The 20,769-nt window shown below is 36.2% G+C and overlaps 1 protein-coding gene across 2 annotated transcripts in view; it reads left to right on the plus strand.

Moving 5' to 3' along the window:
• LOC136035213 (protein crumbs-like) overlaps window positions 1-20,769 on the plus strand; it is a 225,149-nt gene that overhangs the window by 57,020 nt on the left and 147,360 nt on the right. For both annotated transcript variants that reach the window (XM_065716825.1, XM_065716826.1), the window contains exon 5: window positions 3,591-3,719. In XM_065716825.1, coding sequence (XP_065572897.1) covers window positions 3,591-3,719 — 129 coding nt within the window. The remainder of the gene's footprint in view (window positions 1-3,590; window positions 3,720-20,769) is intronic.

Raw genomic sequence — 20,769 nt, forward strand, 5'->3', positions numbered from 1 at the left:
AACTTATAGTCCATGCCTTAAGGGGTGTGGGGGGTTGTCATCCTCAAAGATATAATTACTTGGCCTTTCAACTATGCAGAACAAAGGGGCGGTATCAAAATGTTGGCTGGATATGTTTGAGGAAATGAGGGGCATGGGGGCTGGTTTCCATCCTATCATTTTGGTCGCTTGCAAAAAATTACACTAGAAATTTCAATTTGCAATTGAATGAGCCTCTTGGATTTGCGCTGCAGACGAAATTGAGTTACCAGGTTTTCCTAATATTTGAAGTCGTCTATGGTTGTATAAGTTCCCACTTAACCCATTTAAAGAATCAGATTTCATATAATGTCCTTTGTGTTTCATGAATAGGAAAAATACCTCAAGTGTAAAGGGTAGAATTGTCAAAGAAGGCGGAATGTAGGTCTGGCTAGAATACGTCTCACGTTTCTCATTGACCTGCAACAATGTTTGCATTTAACCAATATGACAGGGTTGCCACCACAGTCAGTTTTTGAAGTGCTACAATTGCCCAAATTTGCGTGCTACACAGCGATTTTCAGTGCCAGAGTCACAAAATTGACTGTAATAGTGCTAAAATTGCGCTTTCGCGCTACAGGTGGCAACCTTGCGATCTGGATTATATTTGCTACTATTGACAACTGGCAACTCAGCAGACTCTTAACAATAAAGATACCAAGCCACCTTAATCAACCAGTGATATAACATTAGGTGCTAAAAGAAATCACCAAATTGTAAAAGTAAGAGGGTTGGTGCTTTTCCCTTGGCCATGGAGATGGATGATTTAATTCGTGGTTTCTGACTGTGATTGAATGACGAGTCAGAAAGTCGCAACCTTGGCCTTGTATTGGCCGTCTTCCCACGTCAAAACTTCTCTTCTTCTACTCTTGCTTTCACCAGTCATTGGATCTGTAAACTACATGATGTTGCATGATATAGGTATAATTATGGTATGGTTGATCTTGTGGGGAAAAAGAGACCGCAGAAATTGTCTTTGGTGCTTAGCTTGAGTCTAAGAAGGGCTTGAAAGCAGTATCTCAAAGTTGTTCAATTATGTACAAGTGTTCTTGCACATATGTAGAATTGAGGGGTCGCTCTGTCTCACAGGGGCGTAATTTCGTCAAATTTCTAGGGGGAAGGGGCAAATTAGGATCCGATTTTCTTAAGTCAAATGAAAACAACCAAGTGAAAAACGAAAGATGAGCCATATAGTGCCACCAAAGCAAAGGTATACTGAAGAAAACTAATCTGTTTCTGTGGATGCTTGAATTATGTAGGCCTAATTTAGTTTTGAAAGATGTTTTTTAAGACAGTAAATGTCAGCCGGGGGGGGGGGGGCTGCCCCCTGCTCTGTAGAAAATTACGCCCTTGCCTCAGAAATCATGTACACCAGGTGGCTTGTGCCAAGTGTGATGGAACTGTACCAAAGGTAGCAGATTTGTACCAAGTATGACGGAATTGTGTGGCACACGTGGCGTTGCGAGAGGTACACCAGGTGGTGGGAAGTCAGCGCCTCCTCGGTAGAATATACTCTGTTACTGTTTACTAAAAGTAGCAAATTGGGGATTAATTTTTTGGAATTAATTTTCCAAACAGACTGAACTTGCACACTATGGAGTATTTTGGGGGACGGATTGGGACATTTCGTTTTTAAGGCAATGAATTGGTGAATTTAAAGGAAGATTTGTTTGATAGTGGTAATGATGAGGCACTACTGGACCAACCTCTTCTTGACATATAGTGGCAATAAGCAATTCTATATGAAGAGGTTTCGAAGCCCATAAATTGGAAGTTTTTTTTATTTTATTTTTTGTCATTTTTTCCAGGGCTTTATCAGCTTTCAAATACACATACACACACACACACACACACACACACACATATATATATATATATATATATATATATATATATATATATATATATATTATATATATATATATATATATATATATATATATATATGTATATATATATATATATATATATATATATATATATATAGTTATATCGTTTATTTGTGTGTAAATTTTGGCTTCTCTATCGACTCCTTTGTTTTGTCTTATAATGTTTCTCAAGTTTTTCTTTTTGTTGAGTTCTCTGCTCTATCAGAAAATATGTTTTTTGTAATTCTGTATACCGCCCCCCCCCCCAAAAAAAAAAACCTCAAAGAAAATTATTTTTTTCTAATGCGTAATGAAGTTGTTTAAGAAAACAAATAAAATAAATATGGGATATTTGTGTGCATACCTGTATTTCTGATATGCTCAAACAGAATAGTTAAAATTTGTAGTACAACACAGAATATGAGAATGTGATTTCTTTATACAAAAGTTACTTTGTACCAAAAAATAACTTTTGGAAACCTTGAATTTTCTTACTTCCTCTAGGGTTCGTCATAACCGTATACCCCGTAGCTATGTAACGTTGTAACCATTAAATCGTTATTATACTTGAGTACCCCGGGTAGGTTTCTCACTGGATTTGATGAATGTTTAGCTAACTGGTAGAAAATTCAAATCTTGGCTTGGCTCCATCAGTTTTGTTACTACCTATCTAGTCATCTACCTGTAATATTTAATATTTCTAGACCCAATGTGTTGCCGATTTTAGTGGGTAGTAACTACAGTCAGACACGCATGCAAACGCTGGTTTTAGGTTCAGTCCGCCGTTTAAATATTAAAATTGATTTTAAATCTTGAAGTATTTGGGGGTAAGTACTCGCACAGTAAGGCCTGATCTTCTAAAACTTCATGATTTTTGTAATGTTTTGTGGGTTTGTTATATCCTATTTTATACCCCCAACCCCCAAATTTCTCCCTCTGGGTGGAATTTCTGTAGGGTATTAATGCGTGTACCTCTAATGAGGGTCATAGCCAGGATTTTTTGGGTGGAAGGGGGGTTACAAAAATAAAATAAAACCGCATCATTTTTTTATATGTTTATTTGCTATGTTCTTACGAGTGTGACAAATATTTTTTTTTTTTTGGGGGGGGGGGTCAAATCCCTACCCATAGACACGGTTATGCCTGTAATATTTACTATAATTATAGTTTTGATTTAATAAATAGATAGTAAGTCTAGTCAGGCAAGCACAAATACATTGAATTTAGGGATTATAGCCCTACATTTGAATATATAAGAATGATTTTAAAGCTTGAAGCATAGATTATTTTCAGTTTTGTTAGATACTCGCAGTCGGGCCTGGCCCTCCAAAATGTCAGGATTCTTTTTTTTATATTTTCTATTTCACCCTGTTCTGATAATTACTTTTTCCCCTGAAATAATGCCATCAAAGGAAGTTTCCCTTTACTTGTCTGCTTTTTCAATAAAATAAAAGTTGAAGCTTTTGGTAATCAAGAAAAGATTAGCTTAGATTTTGAAGGTATGTCATTTAAACATTTTAAATGTTGATAACTCACAGTTTTCCTGGTTGTCAGAGACGACTCAAGAAACGTTATTTTACATATTTTGTCGTCCATTTTGTTATCTTTTCATAAAATAAGACTGTTTTGGTTTTATTTTTAATCATTTTTTTTATTAGGATTTATTATAATTTATAAACAATCTATAACTCCGTTTAATTCCAGCAAAGGTAGCTATCGACCCCTGCTTCTCCCATCCATGTCAACACAGTGGGAAGTGCATGTCCATCGGAAACTCATACGAATGTAGTTGCACATTACGATACACAGGAAGAAACTGCGAAGTAGATACAGGTAAACTAGTTCTAGTAGCCAGTCTTAGCTCCAATGATGCTTTCTATTCTCCACTATACTGTCTAGTCGCTTTCTGCTATTCCTACTCTTGACATTGTGTATACGTGTATTTAGCAACGTTTTTGCGAGTCAGACAAAGATTTTTTTTTGGGGGGGGGGGGGCTCAATCCCAGTACCCCCTGAATATGGCCTATATTGTATAACCGTTGTATGAAATTATCCTCCGGTATCCTTACGAATTTGTGCCCTGTAACATGACTTCTTTTTAATTACCGTTGCCAAACTGAGCTTTATTTCATTGAAATATTTCTGTACCCGATCAGGGGTGTACCTAGTGAGGGAGGGGGGATTTGAATCCTCCATGAAATTTCTCCAACTCGTTCAATTCATCTTAAAAATACAGATAAAGTCTTTCTCTTAAAAACAATAGATATGTCCCCAGTTCGTAACTAGTCTTGAACACAATACAATTAGAAAAAACTTAAATCCATCCCCGCAAACAAAATAATTGGTACTCCTCTCCACAAAACCCGGATATGACCCTGTATCCGATAGTACATGATGGTAATATGGTACTTGACCACTGCTTTGTCTTCTTCGCAAAACTCCGCATAGCTTATACGTCTGGTATTTTTACGCTTTTGCTTGCTTATTTTAGCCCTTTTATAGGTGTTTGTGTTTCTTCATTGAATATTGGTTTAAAGAAGTTCTCAGTTTACTAAAAGTAAGAAAGTAATGGGTCTGTTGTACTACCCAACAATAAATTGGGTAGTTGTTGCTACCCAACAATAAATTGAAAATAGGCAAACGTGAGAAAAACTCGAACAAAATTCCCCGATAATGTGTAATCTGGTTTAACAACCTTTTAAGCCGAAAAATAATGTTGTTGAATGATCCTACATTGAAATGTGTGTAGTTAAAAGAGGATTATCGTTTGTAGAACATTCTCTTTTCTGGAATCAAGTGCCGATTACGAACAGCGGAATTTGGAAAGACGCTAACAGTTTGAAAAGACGAAAAAAGAATAGAAAATGTGGATCACGTGACGACTTACGGGAGAATGCTTATGCATTATACGATAAACACTCGAGAATTCGGTTCGCGACCATGAGATATTACCCGTTTTTCACGAGTACCTTACATAAGCATCTATACATACCTTACATAAGTACCTTGTAGCTTACGAGTACCTATGCATAAGTACCTTACATCTTCATCATATTTTGTTTTATCTCATCAGCATTAGCCAACCTTCACTAAATGTTTAATTAAAATATAATTACAATGTATTTTCCCAGCGATCCGAAGCTAATTGTCTGGTATTAACACCGTGAAAAATGGGCGATGTCTCATGTTTGCGATTCAAATTATTGAGTGTTTCTCGTATAATGCAATGCACCCTTCCAAGAACTTCCCATTTCCCTTGAATCTTTAGTAGTTTCAAAATGAATCATAGAGTATGAATTAAAAATAAATATTTGTGAGTGTGTTGCCGAAAAATAGTTTAGGCCTACGAAACAAGAGCGGTGCCTAGTTGGAATGCCACGAAGTGCTGTTGACTAGTCTACCATATGCTTCAGCAAATATTTATGTTCCGGCATCCCTGGTGAGCAAAAAAGATCTGTTAGGTATGTATTCGGTACTTATCGGTTATACAGTAAACATTCGGGAAATGAAGTTCGATTAATGTTAATGAAATCAAACAAGATATGATGAAAATATAATAGTTTAGAAACAAATTTGGGCTATATATTTGAATTATATATTAGGGGGGGAGGGTAAAGCATAGCATGTATTATACTAACCAAACAAACCAAAATACCAAATAAATACTTAAATAAGATATAGCTAAAATTTATTTTCCAACCAAGCCAGAGCTAATTGTATGGTATAAAGAAGTTTCTTGACCAGTTTCTTGTGTCATGTTCGCATCATCCGCGATCGGAATTCTATAGTGTTTATTATATAACCGATAAGTACAATGTCTTCTTCTAAACAGATACGACGATTCTACCTAGAAAGATCATAGAATGTACTGATGACGGGCTCATCAGCTGGTTTATCACTTCTCTCCACCTCCCATCCCTGTCGGTTACCACCGCTGCCACCACAAAGAGCAATCTGCCAACAGTAGACACACTAGTTTAAGGTTGATAACCTGCCAATGAGCAAGAGAAAACTGATGTTTATTCAGACTATTTGATAAGTGAAACTATATTGTAAATAACTAATTAAAAACCTTTTAACTATGCCTAACATATAGTATAATGTTGTCCGACCCTTTATTATACTATTATACTTATACTTATATAAGTTTATTATACTTTTATTATATATTATACTTATTATAATATTATACTTTATGATCCTTGTGTATCGTTCAACCTTCCTGGTGAGAATTGCTAGGGAGGTATTTGTTTTTGCTAATAGAACTTCCCCTGAATTACCGGGAAACTCACTTTATTATAGAAAGTTCTTATATATATATATATATATATATATATATATATATATATATATATATATATATATATATATATATATATATATATATATATATATATAGAGGATGTATTTGTTTGAATGTTTGTGTAGATTCTTACCTTACTTTTCAGCCAAAAGTACAAGAAGCAGGTTTATTAGTCATATCTTGAAACTATTCTCACGTTTCGAGTATTATTTACTTTTGTGGTACTCTTACCGACGCAGTAACATACCTGCTGAGAATTCTTCAAATGTTTACCTTGTTGATAAACTCCTATGCCAAAGATTATATGCCAGGTGATTGACACCTTCATCATTGTATATTAGAGAGGGCACCCACTTTCGAAATTCACGTACACTGGGTGGCAAGTGTAAAATTTGGCGGAAAGTATGTCTTCGTGTTTAGTAATCTTTAGATGAGATAATTTGTTTTTCTTATATTGAGGGACGTCATTCTAAAGGTAACGGTGTTGCTGCCACCCCTGTGCATTTGAGGGGTTCTTACTGGGAGGAAAATAATGACAAAAACCACAATTTCTGTCTATCAAATAAAATATAGGGAGTTAATGAGGGATTTTCGGAAGACTTTGATTAAAATAGAACATACAACCTCAGTGAATATTTTCGCCATATACCATAGGAGTCCCAAGGAAAACGGAAAAGTAGAATAAAATTATAAATATAAAACGAAAAGACCGTTTAATTAGAATAAATAGCTCTCTCGAAAGTACTAAAAAAAATCTTTAGCGCAAAGATCAAGGTATTGACTATAGGGTGAACCCCTTAATATACGGAATAATTTCTGTTTGTTTTAAGTTTTGATGCTGTTCCTTACTTTTGGTTGACAAAGCTAGTTTTTTATTTAATTTCTTATAGTTTTCTAAAGAATGCTGTGAAATTTGGTGCCCCCTTCATAGCAATGTCCCTTTACCCATGAAAATTTCCTCCATGGAAAGATCATCCCAGGTAACGTGTTTCTCCCTTTTTTCAAAAATAAAGCAAATTTTCTCAGGTAACTTTTGATGGTTAAGATTAAACCTTATGAAAATTATATATTTGAAATCAGGATAAAAATCCAATTTTTTTTGTATGTATCTATTGGTATTAAAGTTCCGTTTTTTAGAGTTTCGGTTACTATTGATCCATGTCGCTCCTTGCTCATATTTTGCTACCACGACCTGTTTGATTCACTGATTGATGGGCACAGGACTGTCCCTTCAGTTTTATGGGAACGGTGGAGCGCGTAGCTTCGAAAAAAGTACCAGTTTCCTATATATTAAAATCTAAAATGTTTTCAGTAAAGCGCTAGTCAAACTTAAGAGTGAAGAGGGAGGGGGGTAAGATGGTAGTACCCATCGTCTTATATAGGTTAATTTTGTTCTTTTCCAGTTATAATGTTTACTTTCTTCTGAAAAACGATATTTTTTAAAATGTTCATTAAGAAAAACCCATGATCCCTTATAGGCAATGCGGTAGAAAAAAAAAATATTCAGGTCTTTTTAGAGCTAATAATTAATTCCAAACATTTCAAGGTTGATTCTTTATTTATTGATAAAGGTTACTACATACTGTTTGAGGACCTATTTTATGTCATAAAATTGGTGATAAGCAAAGTTCATAATTTGCAGCCCCTCCCCCGGGGACTGTTGGGGATAAAGTCGTCCTCGGAGACATAGTTATTAGATTTTTTGACTATGCTGAACAAAATGGCTATCTCAAAATTTCGATTCGGTACTTTGGGAAAAAGAGGGTTGAAGGGGGCCTAGTTGCCCTCCAATTTTTGATCACTTAAAAAAGGCATTAGAACTTTTGATTTCCGTTCGAATGAGTCCGTTTCCAACATTCTAGGACCACTGGGTCGATACGATCATCCCTAGGAAAAAACAACAACAAATGAACACGCATCCGTGATGTCTTCTGGCAAAAAAACACCACAAAATCCCACATTTTTACAGATATGAGCTTGAAACCTACTACAGTAAGGTTCTCTGGTACGCTGAATCTGATTGTGTGATTTTCATTAAGATTCTATGAGTTTTAGGGGGTGTTTCCTCCTTTTTTGAAAATAAGGCAAATTTTCTCAGGCTCATAACTTTTTATGGATAAGACTAAACTTGATGGAACTTGTATATTTAAAATCAACATTAAAATCTGATTCTTTTGATGTATCTACTGGTATGGAAATTCCGTTTTCTAAAGTTTCAGTTACTATTGAGCCGGGTCGCTCCTTACTTTTAGTTCGTTACCAGGAACTGTTTGAAACTTCTGGAATAATTGCCAAAAGCCGCTTGTTGAGCTGCAGTCAAACCAGCGTAGCAACAAGGTTGCCAACTGTACATATTTTATGTCAAAAGGACACATCCCCATGTGCCGGGATACAATGACATAAAAGGGCAAAAAATGACACAAGCCTAGAAATTTGGGACGTAAAGGGGTAAAAAGGGACATATTATGACATAAAACGTAAACATTTTCCTGCTGTATATATATTTTGGCAAAAAAATGTCACTTTTCACCAAAGTAATGCTTTTTTCAGTATTTTTTTTTTTTTTTACATCCAGGTTCTGCCAGATATTTTGTAAATAAAAAACTTTTTCCCAAGTAAAGGGATTTAAATGTTTATATGGGAATAATACGTGGACTCAGGGTTGTATCCAGGGAGATGGCAACTCGTCAAAACCTTTGTACAACTCGTCAAAACGTAACTGAAATGAATATAGAAAATACGTATGCGTTCTTTAATGTTGTTTTGTAATCTCCTCAAAAAATGATGGCCTCGAGTTTGAAATTCGGCAAATTTTTTATTCCTTTAGCTACTCTTACATTTAAATCCTTTATTTTATTTAGTTCTTTTTTAGGACTCGCGGTCTTTTTTTTTAGGACTGCGGAATTTGGCAATCATACAAAAAAGCTGGCTAGTTTAAGGTGGTTTGAGACTGCAAAATATGTTGCAGATAACGAAATACCTCCTGATATCTTTAATAATGTTTTTATACCTCCCGTGTTCTCTCCTAGTCCTTCAGAGGCCATGGATTTTGAGATTTTTTTTCTATTTCACCAGAGCTGCAAAAGGCTTTTTATATTTGATTAAATAAAAAAACTAGTTTTTTTTTAACTGAAAGTAAGGAGCGACAAAAATTAAAACGTACAGAAATTACTCCGTATATGAAATGGGCTGTCCCCTCCGCAATCCCTCGCTCTTAATGCTAAAGTTTTTAATTGATTTAAAAAGTAGAATTGTGGCAAAGAGTCAAACTTTAGCGTAAAGAGCGAGGGATTGCGGAGGGGACAACCCATTTCATATACGGAGTATTTTCTGTTCGTTGTAAGTTTTAATATCGCTCCTTACTCTCAGTTAAAAAAACTAGTTGTTTTTATAGCACTTGGTACTAACCAAGTGACATATAGCAATCGCAAATTCTGTCGGTCTGTCTGTCGGTCCTGGTTTTGCTACTTTAGGCACTTTCAGGTAAGCTAGGACGATGAAATTTGACAGGCGTATCAGGGACCAAGCCAAATTAAACTGGAAATAGTCGTTTTCCCTATTTGACCATCTGGGGGGAGTGGGGGCCCGTCAATTCGGAAAAAATAGAAAAAATTAAGTATTTTTAACTTACTAACGGTTGATCAGATCTTAATGAAATTTGATATTTGGAAGGATATCGTGTCTCAAAGCTGTTATTCTGAATCCCGACCGGATCTGGTGACATTGGGGGAGGGGGAGTTTGTGGTGGGGGAACCTAAAATCATGGAAAACGCTTAGATTGGAGGGATCTGGATGAAACTTGGTGGGAAAAATAAGCAGAAGTCTTAGACATGTGATTTACATAATTGGAACGGATCCGCTCTAACGGGGGGGGGGGTAAATTCTGAAAAATTAGTAAAAATGACGTATTTTTAACTTACGAAGGAGTGATTGGATCTTCATGAAACTTCATATTTAGAAGGACCTCGTAACTCAGGTCTCTTGTTTTAAATCTCAACCAAATCTCGATCCAGCGTCATTGGGGGAGCAGTTGGGGGGAGACCGGAAATCTTAGAAAATACTTAAAGCGGAGAGATCAGGATGAAACTGGATGGGAAGAATAAAAACCTGTCTAAGATACGTGACTGACATAACCGGACCGGATCTGCTCTCTTTGGTGGAGTAGGGGAGGGGTAGTTTGGAAAAATGAGGTATTTGTAACTTACGAAAGGGTGACCATATCTTAATGAAATTTGATATTTAGAAGGATCTTGTGCTTTAAAGCTCTAATTTTAAAGTCCAACCAGATCCTGTGACATTGGGGGGAGTTTTAGGGGGAAACCGGAATTCTTAGAAAACGGGTAAATTGGGGTGTTTTTATCTAATGAATAGGTGATCGGATCTTAATGAAATTTGATATTTAGAAGGAATTTATGTCTCAGAGCTCTTATTTCAAATCCCAACCAGATCTTTTGACATTGGGGGTGTTGGAGGGGGAAATCTTGGAAAACACTTGGAGTGGAGGAATCGAGATGAAGCTTGGTGGATAGAATAAGCAAATGTCCTTGATACGTGATTGACGTAACCGTACTGGATTCGCTCTCTTTGGGGGAGTTGGGGGGAGGCGTTCAGTGATTTGGCGAGTTTGGTGCTTCTGGACGTGCTAGGACGATGAAAATTGGTAGGTGTGTCAGGGACCTGCACAAATTGACTTGATAAAGTCATTTTCCCACATTCGACCATCTGGGGGGCTAAAGGGAGAGGAAAAATTAGAAAAAATTAGGTATTTATAACTTACGAGTGGGTGATCGGATCTTAATGAACTTTGATATTTAGAAGGACATCGTGACTCAGAGCTCTTATTTAAATTCTGTCCAGCATTAAGCCTCTTATTTTCCTTTTAAATCAATCTAATGATTCATAGGATTTTGTTAGAGCTCATACCATATGATCTCTTGGCTCTTAGCTCTTCTTGCCTCGTCACAAGTGCCATATGAGCTCTTAGCTCTTGTTGAACGTTTTTGAATTAATGCATGTTTGATTTTGACTCTCAGCACATAAACTATTAAAAAGAAATTTGCATATTAATTCTTTTTTTGGCTAAATGGCTTTCTCTTAGTTTTGATCAGACAATTTTGAGAAATAAGGGGTGGAGAAGGAGGCCTAATTGCCCTCCAATGTTTTGGTTACCTAAAAAGGCAACTAGAACTTTTAATTTTTAACGAACGTTTTTATTAGTAAAAAATATACCTAACTTCAGAATTAGCTAACGTAAGAAACTTTTATATTCTTACATTTTTATTGTGTATATGAGGGGGTTTGTCCCTTCGTTAATACCTCGCTCTTTACACTAAATATTAAGTTTTGTCCCAATTCTTTAAGAATGACCCCTGAATCAGAAAGGCCGTAGAATAAATAGTTGAAATAACTAAAAATACTTTAGCATAAAGACCGAGGTATTTGTCTCCTCCTAAATACAGCATAATGGTTCTTTATGCTGAAGTATTTTTAGAACCCCTCATATGCATAATAATCTCTGTTCGTTTTAAGTTTTAATGCTACTCCTTAATTTCAGTTGAAAAAACTTTTTCATGTTTATTTTTTCATGGTTTTTTCTATAGTAATGCTAGAAAATCCCGCGTCCTTTTCATTGAATTTCTCTTCCCCCATGACATATTCCTCCAAGGAAAGATCCTCCCACATAGCCCCCTCCCCTCAACCCCACCCCCAAACTATAAAAATCCCCCTGAAAACGTCTCTACACTACCCAATAACTATTACTGTATGTAAACACTGGTCAAAGTTTGTAACTTGCAGCCCCTCCCCCAAGGACGTTTGGGTAGTAGGTCATCCCCAAAGACATAGTTATTGTGGTTGTCGACTATCCGGAACAAAATGGCTATCTCAAAATTTTGATCCGTTGACTTTGGGAAAAAATGAGCGTGAGAGGGGGCCTAGGTGCCCTCCAATTTTTTGGTCACTTAAAAAGGGCACTATAACTTTTCATTTCCGTTAGAATGAGCCCGCTTGCGACATTCTAGTACCACTTGATTGATACGATGACCCCTGGAAAAAAAACAAAAAACAAATAAACACGCACCCGTGATCTGTCTTCTGGCAAAAAATATGAAATTCCACATTTTTGTAGATAGGAGCTTGAAATGTTTGCTATATTATTCTCTGATACGCTGAATGCGGTCGTATGATTTTCGTTAAGATTCCATTACTTTTAGGGGATGTTTCCCCCTGTTTTCCAAAATAAGGCAAATTTGCTCAGGCTTGTAACTTTTGATGACAAAGAATAAATCTGATGAAACTTATAAATTTAAAATAAGCATGAAAATTCGATTCTTTTGATGTGTCTTTTAGCATCAAAATTCCTTTTTTTAGAGTTTCGTTTACTATTGAGCCGGGTCACTCCCTACTACAGTTCGTTACCACGAACTGTTTGATGTTACTCCTTAAAACTGGAATGTTGTCGCCGGTTTGATAGTACTTTAAAAGGACCTATCATACACGCATAAATTTGTCTAGGAGAGGGTCTTCAAAATTCTAAAGCACAAAAACAGGTGAATTACGTTGACCTGGAATACATGCAGGAGGTAGATACGCGTCCCCTGAAACCTCGCGACTCTATAAGGATTTTTGCAACATCTAATCAAGGCCTATCAAGGGGAGTAAGGGGGCTTTGTACGTAACTAATTACACGGAACACACCCAAGAAGTGAAGTTAGGTAAATATTAATGAAATGTAGCAAATTGTAATGAAAATATAATACTTCGAACAAAATTATGGAAACTACAGCAGAAAATTATTGGAAAAAGGTCGCCCAGAATGGATAAACATCAGTAAGAATTACATTGAAAGGAGAGAAAGGTTAGACATTATAAACATCTGATACTAAAAATTACAAACTGATATTAGCTAGGATAAATGAAGTAATTATTCCTCTCATGAATATAAATTAGAAGGATTTCAAATATGCTCTGTATTTGCATATTAATTGAAAATATCCTTTTTTTGGTGTTTTTATTGGAAAAAGAAAATAAAACTGATTGAAATCTTGCAAAATGACAAAAAAATTGCCCCCTAGATTTTGAAAAATACATCTTGCTTATCCGCTTCTCCCATCCTCTTAGTGTTGGTGCATACGCATTATAACGACCACACTCAAGAAGTGAAGTTAGGTTAATCACAATATAATATACCAAAATATGATTAAAACATTTTAGTTTAGTAACAAAACTATGGAAGCTACAACAGAAAATTATTGAAATAAGGCCGCTCAGAATGGATAAATATCAGTAAGAATTGTCTAGAAAGGAGAGAAAGGTTAGATATTATAAATATTTATTGAATTAAAATCAAATTGGTGGACTGTGATGAAAAAGTTGAGAGCCAGGACAAATTGGAAACACTTCCTTATCCTGGAAAAATCTAATTGGCTCTTCTTCAGTTCTTGGCAAATCACAAATCTTCATTTGAACATCCATGTTCAGACAGTAACCTTTAAAACTATAAGTTGAAAACTACATGAGTTTTGTCTTTGTCGCTACAAAACCAGTTTTTCTCAGCAAAATTCTTGAATGGGTTCCGTACAATTAACAAGTACCGGGGATTTGAACCCCCCCCCCCTGAATCGTTTTCCAACTCGTAAAACCGTTATAAAAATGAATAAATACTAATTTTTGATACATTTTTGAAGTTTTTTTTATGAAACAGCCCCCGAAAAAAGCTCTTGTAAACCCCCCTCCCGAAAAAAATCGGTACTTGTGTATTATTCAGAACACACTCAATAAGTGAAGTTAGGTTCTATCGTGAAACAAACCACGATGCAGGTACATTTCAATTAGATAAACCTAGCCTAACCTAAATGTTCCTTCTCGTAAGAGTATAAAGTCAGGTTGTCCATTGACGCACTGTTTTGTTGTGGGCAACAACCCCTTATCCTGGAAAAACATAATTGCCTCTTTTTCAGTCTCTGGCAAATCCCAAACCTTCATTTCAAAATCCATTTTCAGACACTATCTTCTATCACTATGCGTAGCAAACTAAATTGAGTTTTGTCTTTGTGGCTATGAGACCGGGTTTTCTCATAAAATGTACCTGCATCGTAGTTTGTTTCACGAAAGAACTTAACTTCACTTATTGAGTGTGTTCTGAATAATACACAAGTACCGAAAAATCCTGGATACGACCCTGCGTCCAATATTGAATATATTATAATCGGCTTCTCCCCAAAATAACAGAATTGCGCCTGCCTGCGTGGTCTTTGCTCGAAAGCTCAAGTGCACGTGCCTGACAAGGACCATATCCAATTCTACCTTCTTTGCATTCATTATTGTCCTCCCCGTCCTGTCCTGATTAATTGTTCTTTTGGTTTTTAGTATGCCATATGCGTTCTAAATTTGTATTATTTCCTGCTTCGCCTTAGTCGTCGGAAGGCGTTTGTTATTTAACCGTTTACTAAATGCCATAACAATAAAGACAAGGGAAAGAAATGTAGCTGTCAAACGTAATTCAGTGGCGGGAATTCCAACAGCAGTAGGTTTCTGCAAGTAATTGAATTAAAAATACACTTGTTTCAATGAATGTAAACGTAAAGAGTGATGTTGAAACTTTAAACCAATGGAAATTATCCCAGGTATGAGGCGTGGTCGTGTCCAGGGGAGGGGCACAGGGTTTACCCCCCCCCAATGTCTGACTCGTAAAACCGTAACAAAATGCAAATAAACAAATTTTGAGGCGTTTTTGTAAACCCCCCCCCCCCGGAAAAATAGTCTCTGAACAAAAATCCTCGATTTGGCCTTGATGTGAGGAAATGTCAAAATTAGACAGTGGCAAGATTTTTTAGTTTTAGTTTTTATGTCGCAGTTTGCCACTCATGAGGTATATCGACTTTAAAGAGGTATTCGAAAGTTCTAAACCAATTAGCCGTCTTAGAATTTTGGTTCGAAAACATTTTGTCCTGTTAGGATAAAAATTGAAGTTTTACGACACAAAATGACAAATATTGGCGTTTTGCTGTTGCGCAATATCTTTTTTATAGCCAACGTAGTAAAATTGAGTTTTAGCCTTTGTATAGCCCTGAGAGAGAAGGGGAGGTGGATCCCATCTTATAGCAAAAATACTGAATTTGCAACATGAATAATTTTATTTTGAGGGTAACCTACATATAAGGGAAGGGGTTGCGGGACTGGGCATCCTTTATATATACCAAAAAATAATAATTCAAAAACTTCCCTTTCTTCGAACAAAATCATTGTTAACAGCCCACATTATATCCAGTTTTAAAAATTATACTTCACAGGATCATTTCTCAAGTATTATATTCTATTTCGCATGAAAAACGTGAAAACATGAAACTCTTTTTATGTGTTCCATTTTAGCTCAACGCGGTAGCTTTGACTTAATAAAGAGGAACAAGTCTCCAGCGTATTAGGGTTTTATTCCAAGGGTATGGAACTGATTATATAGAACCGATGGCCATAGAAAGTTGGGAACCGGCTCCATCAATTACAGCTAATAAGCTCTTTTCTTCATATTTAGAGTCAAAACCAAAACCAGTTGCACGGAAATTTGACTCCCTTTCTACACCCAACGTGTCCCTTGGTACCTCCCCCCACACTCCACGTGGCTTTCGATCGAAATTTCAAGATAGTCATTCCAATGCAACCTACCATAAGGCTCAAAGCATGGTAAGTACAGGGGACATAATAATTGTAAGTCTCAGGAACAAGGGGACTAAATTATGCAAACATATAAATATCGGTATTTTTATGATAAACCCTCTAAAGCTCAACTGTTCATTCATTGACGCCTGCAAAACTTGTTTTTTCTTTTGTTTGTTTTACTTAGCGTGAGACATGACAAAGAGAAGAGACAGAATAGATGGAAAATATATGATTTAAGCTATATATTTGCACTTTGAGGGGCGGGGGTTGTTGTAAATTATTTGGAAAGTGTGAAGTTCAAAACAATTCTTACTACATAATATGCAGAATAATTGTACCTAATGCAGACCCGCTATTCTTTACACCCCACCCTCGCTATTGTGAAAATATATAGCCCAGATTTGTTCCAAAGTTATATATTTTTATCATACTTAGGTATATTTTATTGGGACTGAGTGTCAGAGAAACAAATTAGAAGAATATTGAATAAGGGGTATATCATACAAGTACCAAAATATTTTGTAATAGATTAAGTGGGACATGGTACAGCTTGGTGAAATTTTTCTTTATATTTATTTTATTTGTTTCTTTTGTTTACTTTTATTTATTTTTTTATATTTTTTTTTCTATAAGAAGTTATTCAACCGGAAATTTTGGACACTTGCTATTTTTTTTATTCTATCTGCAGTTTAATTACGAGTTTTGCTGCTCTATTTCCTATTAAAAAAAGCTTTTATATGGTAGGTCGTGATTACATAATAACTAGTTTCTTGTCCTTTGAACTCTTATTATTTCAAACGAATCAACTAAAATTGTGTCAAATTCATCTTCATACAATCTTTTTAACCGAATTAATTTAACCACCAATAATTTTCATTGAAAAAATATATAGTGTTTTATTGCGTCAATTGAGGTGATCAGATGCCAAATAAACTAATCTTATTTATATGTATTTTGAGTTTTAGCTTTGTTGCAGTCAATTGTTCAATAGGGATAATTAGAGGCTACTTGCCTGTCCTTCCATGTTAAAGGGTAAGCTTTAATTACATTGATTTATTTTTGTGATGTGAAACTTTAATTTACGTCAGAATGAGACCTCTTGCGACATTCTAGGACCACTGGGTCGATATGATCACCCCTGGGAAAAAAAAATAAATGAAACAACACGCATCCGTGATCTGTCTTGTGGCAAAAAATAAAAAATTCCACATTTTTGTAGATAGGAGCTTGAAACTTCTACTATAGGTTTCTCTGATATGCTGAATCCGATGGTTTGATTCTTGTTAAGATTTGGTGACTTTCAAGGGTTGTTTCCCCCTATTTTCTAAAATAAGGCAAATTTTCTCAGGCCCGTAACTTCTGATGGGTACGACTAAACTTGATGAAACTTTTTTATTTAAAATCAGCATTAAAATACAATTCTTTTGATGAAATTATTGGCATCAAAATTCCGTTTTTTAGAGTTTCAGTTACTATTGAGCCGGGTCGCTCCTTACTACAGTTCGTTACCACGAACAGTTTGATATCAGACAAGGAGGCCAAATAAACCCACTTATTTATCCATTGCTATATTCACCTGCTGTTGCTATGTCAAGTTTCGAGAACGAAAAGTTTCGAGTCACATACAAAAAAATCCCGTTCAAAAGAAATTTTTGTCACCTAGCTCTTCATAGCTTTTAAGTTCCATTCAAACGTTTATAATACTCATGAAATAAAAAAAATATGAATAAGTGTTAACCTAAATTATCTGCATGTTTTACTCTATACTTTCAGCTCTCATTAGCCTAGAACAATTCTTTCTAAAGCCTTTTCCTTCTCGTAAAAAATTTAGGCATTGTAACACACGTACATTTTTTTGTAATCCTCCTCTCTTTCGGAACACCCAAGTTGCAAAACCATACTTTCTGTTTTCAATATAGTTTCTTTTACCAACTAACTTTTTCAGTATAAGTTTACCAGTATAAGTTATATAAGTATAGTTATAAGTTATAGTATACAGTATAAGTTATAGTATAAGTTATATTTTCAGTATAAGTTATATTTTACCAACTTTTTCAGTATAAGTTTCTTTTACCAACCCGCGGAGAAACAGTGGAGCTAATTGTAGAAGAGCTTGCGTCTTAGAAATGTTTCTGTTCTTTAATGTTCCTGTTCTGTTCTTCAGAACAGGAACTTTGTTTATGTTCTGGCCAATAAAAAAAAAAACAAGAGCTAAGAGCTCATATGGCACTTATGGCACTTTTGACAAGGCAAGAAGAGCTAAGAGCCAAGAGCTCATATGGTATGAGCTCTAACAAAATTCTAAGAATTAATAGATTGATTAAAAGGAAAATCGGAGGCTTGATGCCGGTCTGGATTTAAAATGAGAGCTCTGAGTCACGATGTCCTTCTAAATATCAAAATTTATTAAGATCCGATCACCCGCTCGTAAGTTATAAATACCTCATGTTTTATAATTGTTCCTCTCCCTTTAGCCCCCCAGATGGTCGAATCTGGGAAAACGACTTTATCAAGTCAATTTGTGCAGCTCCCTGACACGCCTACCAATTTTCATCGTCCTATCACGTCCAGAAGCACCAAACTCACCAACTCACTGAACCCCTCCCCCCTAAATCCCCCAATGAGAGCGAATCCAGTACGGTTGCGTCAATCATGTATCAAGGACATTTGCTTATTCTATCCACCAAGCTTCATCCCGATTCCTCCACTCCAAGCGTTTTCCAAGGTTTCCGATTTCCCCCTCCAACTCCCCCCAATGTCAACAGATCTGGTTGGAATTTGAAATAAGAGCTCTGAGACACGAATTCGTTCTAAATATAAAATTTCATTAAGATCCGGTCACCCGTTCTTAAGTTAAAAATACGTAAATTTTTCAAATTTTTCCAAATTAACACCCCCCAGCTCCTCCAAAGAGAACCGATCCGTTCCAATTATGTCAAATCACGTATCTAAAACTTGTGGTTATTCCCATCAAGTTTCATCCCGATCTATCCACTCTAAGTGTTTTCCAAGATTTGTGTTCCCCTCCTCCAACCCCCTATGTCCCCGGATACAATTCGAGTCAAAAATGGAGCATCTGAGACATAAGATCCTTCTATATATATCAAGTTTCATCAAGATCTGATCACTTATTCCTAAGATAAAAATACCCCGATTTTCACATTTTCCAAGAATTCCAGTTTCCCCCTCCAACTCCCCCCAATGTCACAGGATCTGGTCGGAATTTAAAATTAGAGCTTTAAAGCACAAAATTCTTCTAATTATCAAATTTCATTAAGATTTGGTCACCCGTTCGTAAGTTACAAATACCTCGTTTTTCCGAATTACCCTCCCCCCCCCCCAACTCCACCAAAGAGAGCAGATCCAGTCTGGTTATGTCAGTCACGTATCTTAGACAGGTTTATATTCTTCCCATCCAGTTTCATCCTGATCTCTCCGCTTTAAGTATTTTCTAAGATTTCCGCCCCCCCCCACTGCCCCCCCCCCCCAATGATGCTGGATCCGGTTGTGATTTAAAATAAGAGATCTGGGTTACAAGGTCCTTCTAAATATGAAGTTTCATGAAGATCCGATCACTCCTTCGTAAGTTTAAAATGTGCCATTTTTTCTAATTTTTCAGAATTAACCCTCCCCCCTCCCCCGAATAGAGCAGATCCGTTTCAATTAGGCTATTTCAATCACGTATCTAAGACTTCTGCTTATTTTTTCTACCAAGTTTCATCCCGATCCCTCCAATCTAAGCGTTTTCGATGATTTTAGGTTCCCCCCAAACTCCCCCCTAGTGTCACCAGATCTGGTCGGGATTTAAAATAAGAGCTTTGAGACACGATATTCTTCTAAATATCAAATTTCATTGAGATCAGATCACCCGTTCGTAAGTTAAAAATACCTCATTTTTTCTAATTTTTCAGAATTAACCCTCCCCCTCCGACTACCCCAAAGAAAACGGATCTGTTCCAATTATGTCAATCACGTATCTAAGACTTCTGCTTATTTCTCCCACCAAGTTTCATCCCGACCCCTCCACTCTAAGCGTTTTCCATGATTTTAGGTTTCCCCCCAAACTCCCTCCAGTGTCACCAGATCCGGTTGGGAATTAAAATAAGAGCCTTGAGACACGATATCCTTCTAAATATCAAATTTCATTGAGATCCGATAACCCGTTCGTATGTTAAAAATACTTCATTTTTCTATTTTTTTCGAATTAACCGGCCCCCCAATCCCCCCTCCAGATGGTCAAATCTGGACAACGACTATTTGTAATTTAATCTGGTCCAGTCCCTGATACGCCTGCCAAATCTCATCGTCCTAGCTTACCTGGAAGCGCCTAAAGTAGCAAAACCTGTGCCTAAACGACAGACAGACAGACAGACCGACAGAATTTGTGATTGCTACATGTCACTTGGTTAATACCAAGTGCCATAAAAACAAACACGCATCCGTGATCTGTCTTCCTGCAAAAAATACAAAATTCCTCATTTGTGCAGATAGGAGTTTGAAACCTCTACAGCAGGGTTCTCTGATGCGTTGAATCTGATGGTTTGATTTTCATTCAAATTCTATGACTTTTAAGGGGTTTTTCATCCTGTTTTCCAAAATAAGGCACAGTTTCTAAGGCTCGTAACTTTTAATTGGTATGACTAAACTTGATGAAACTTATATATTTGAAATCAGAGTAAAGATCCGATTCTTTTGATGTATATATTGGTATCATAATTCCTTTTTTTAGAGTTTCGGTTACTATTGAGCTGGGTTGCTCCTTGCTACAGTTCGTTACCACGAACTGTTTGATAAATAATGACTCTTTGTAACCAGCACCTGAACTATCAAACATGATAAGATGTGAAAATCGACGACCAAGACCATCAATTCCGACAACACCAATACAGGCAGTTAAAGCAAAGGCCATTGCTAAATTGTCTGAAG

The sequence above is a fragment of the Artemia franciscana genome, chromosome 14 (genome assembly GCF_032884065.1).
Source record: "Artemia franciscana chromosome 14, ASM3288406v1, whole genome shotgun sequence".
Lineage (NCBI taxonomy): Eukaryota > Metazoa > Arthropoda > Branchiopoda > Anostraca > Artemiidae > Artemia > Artemia franciscana.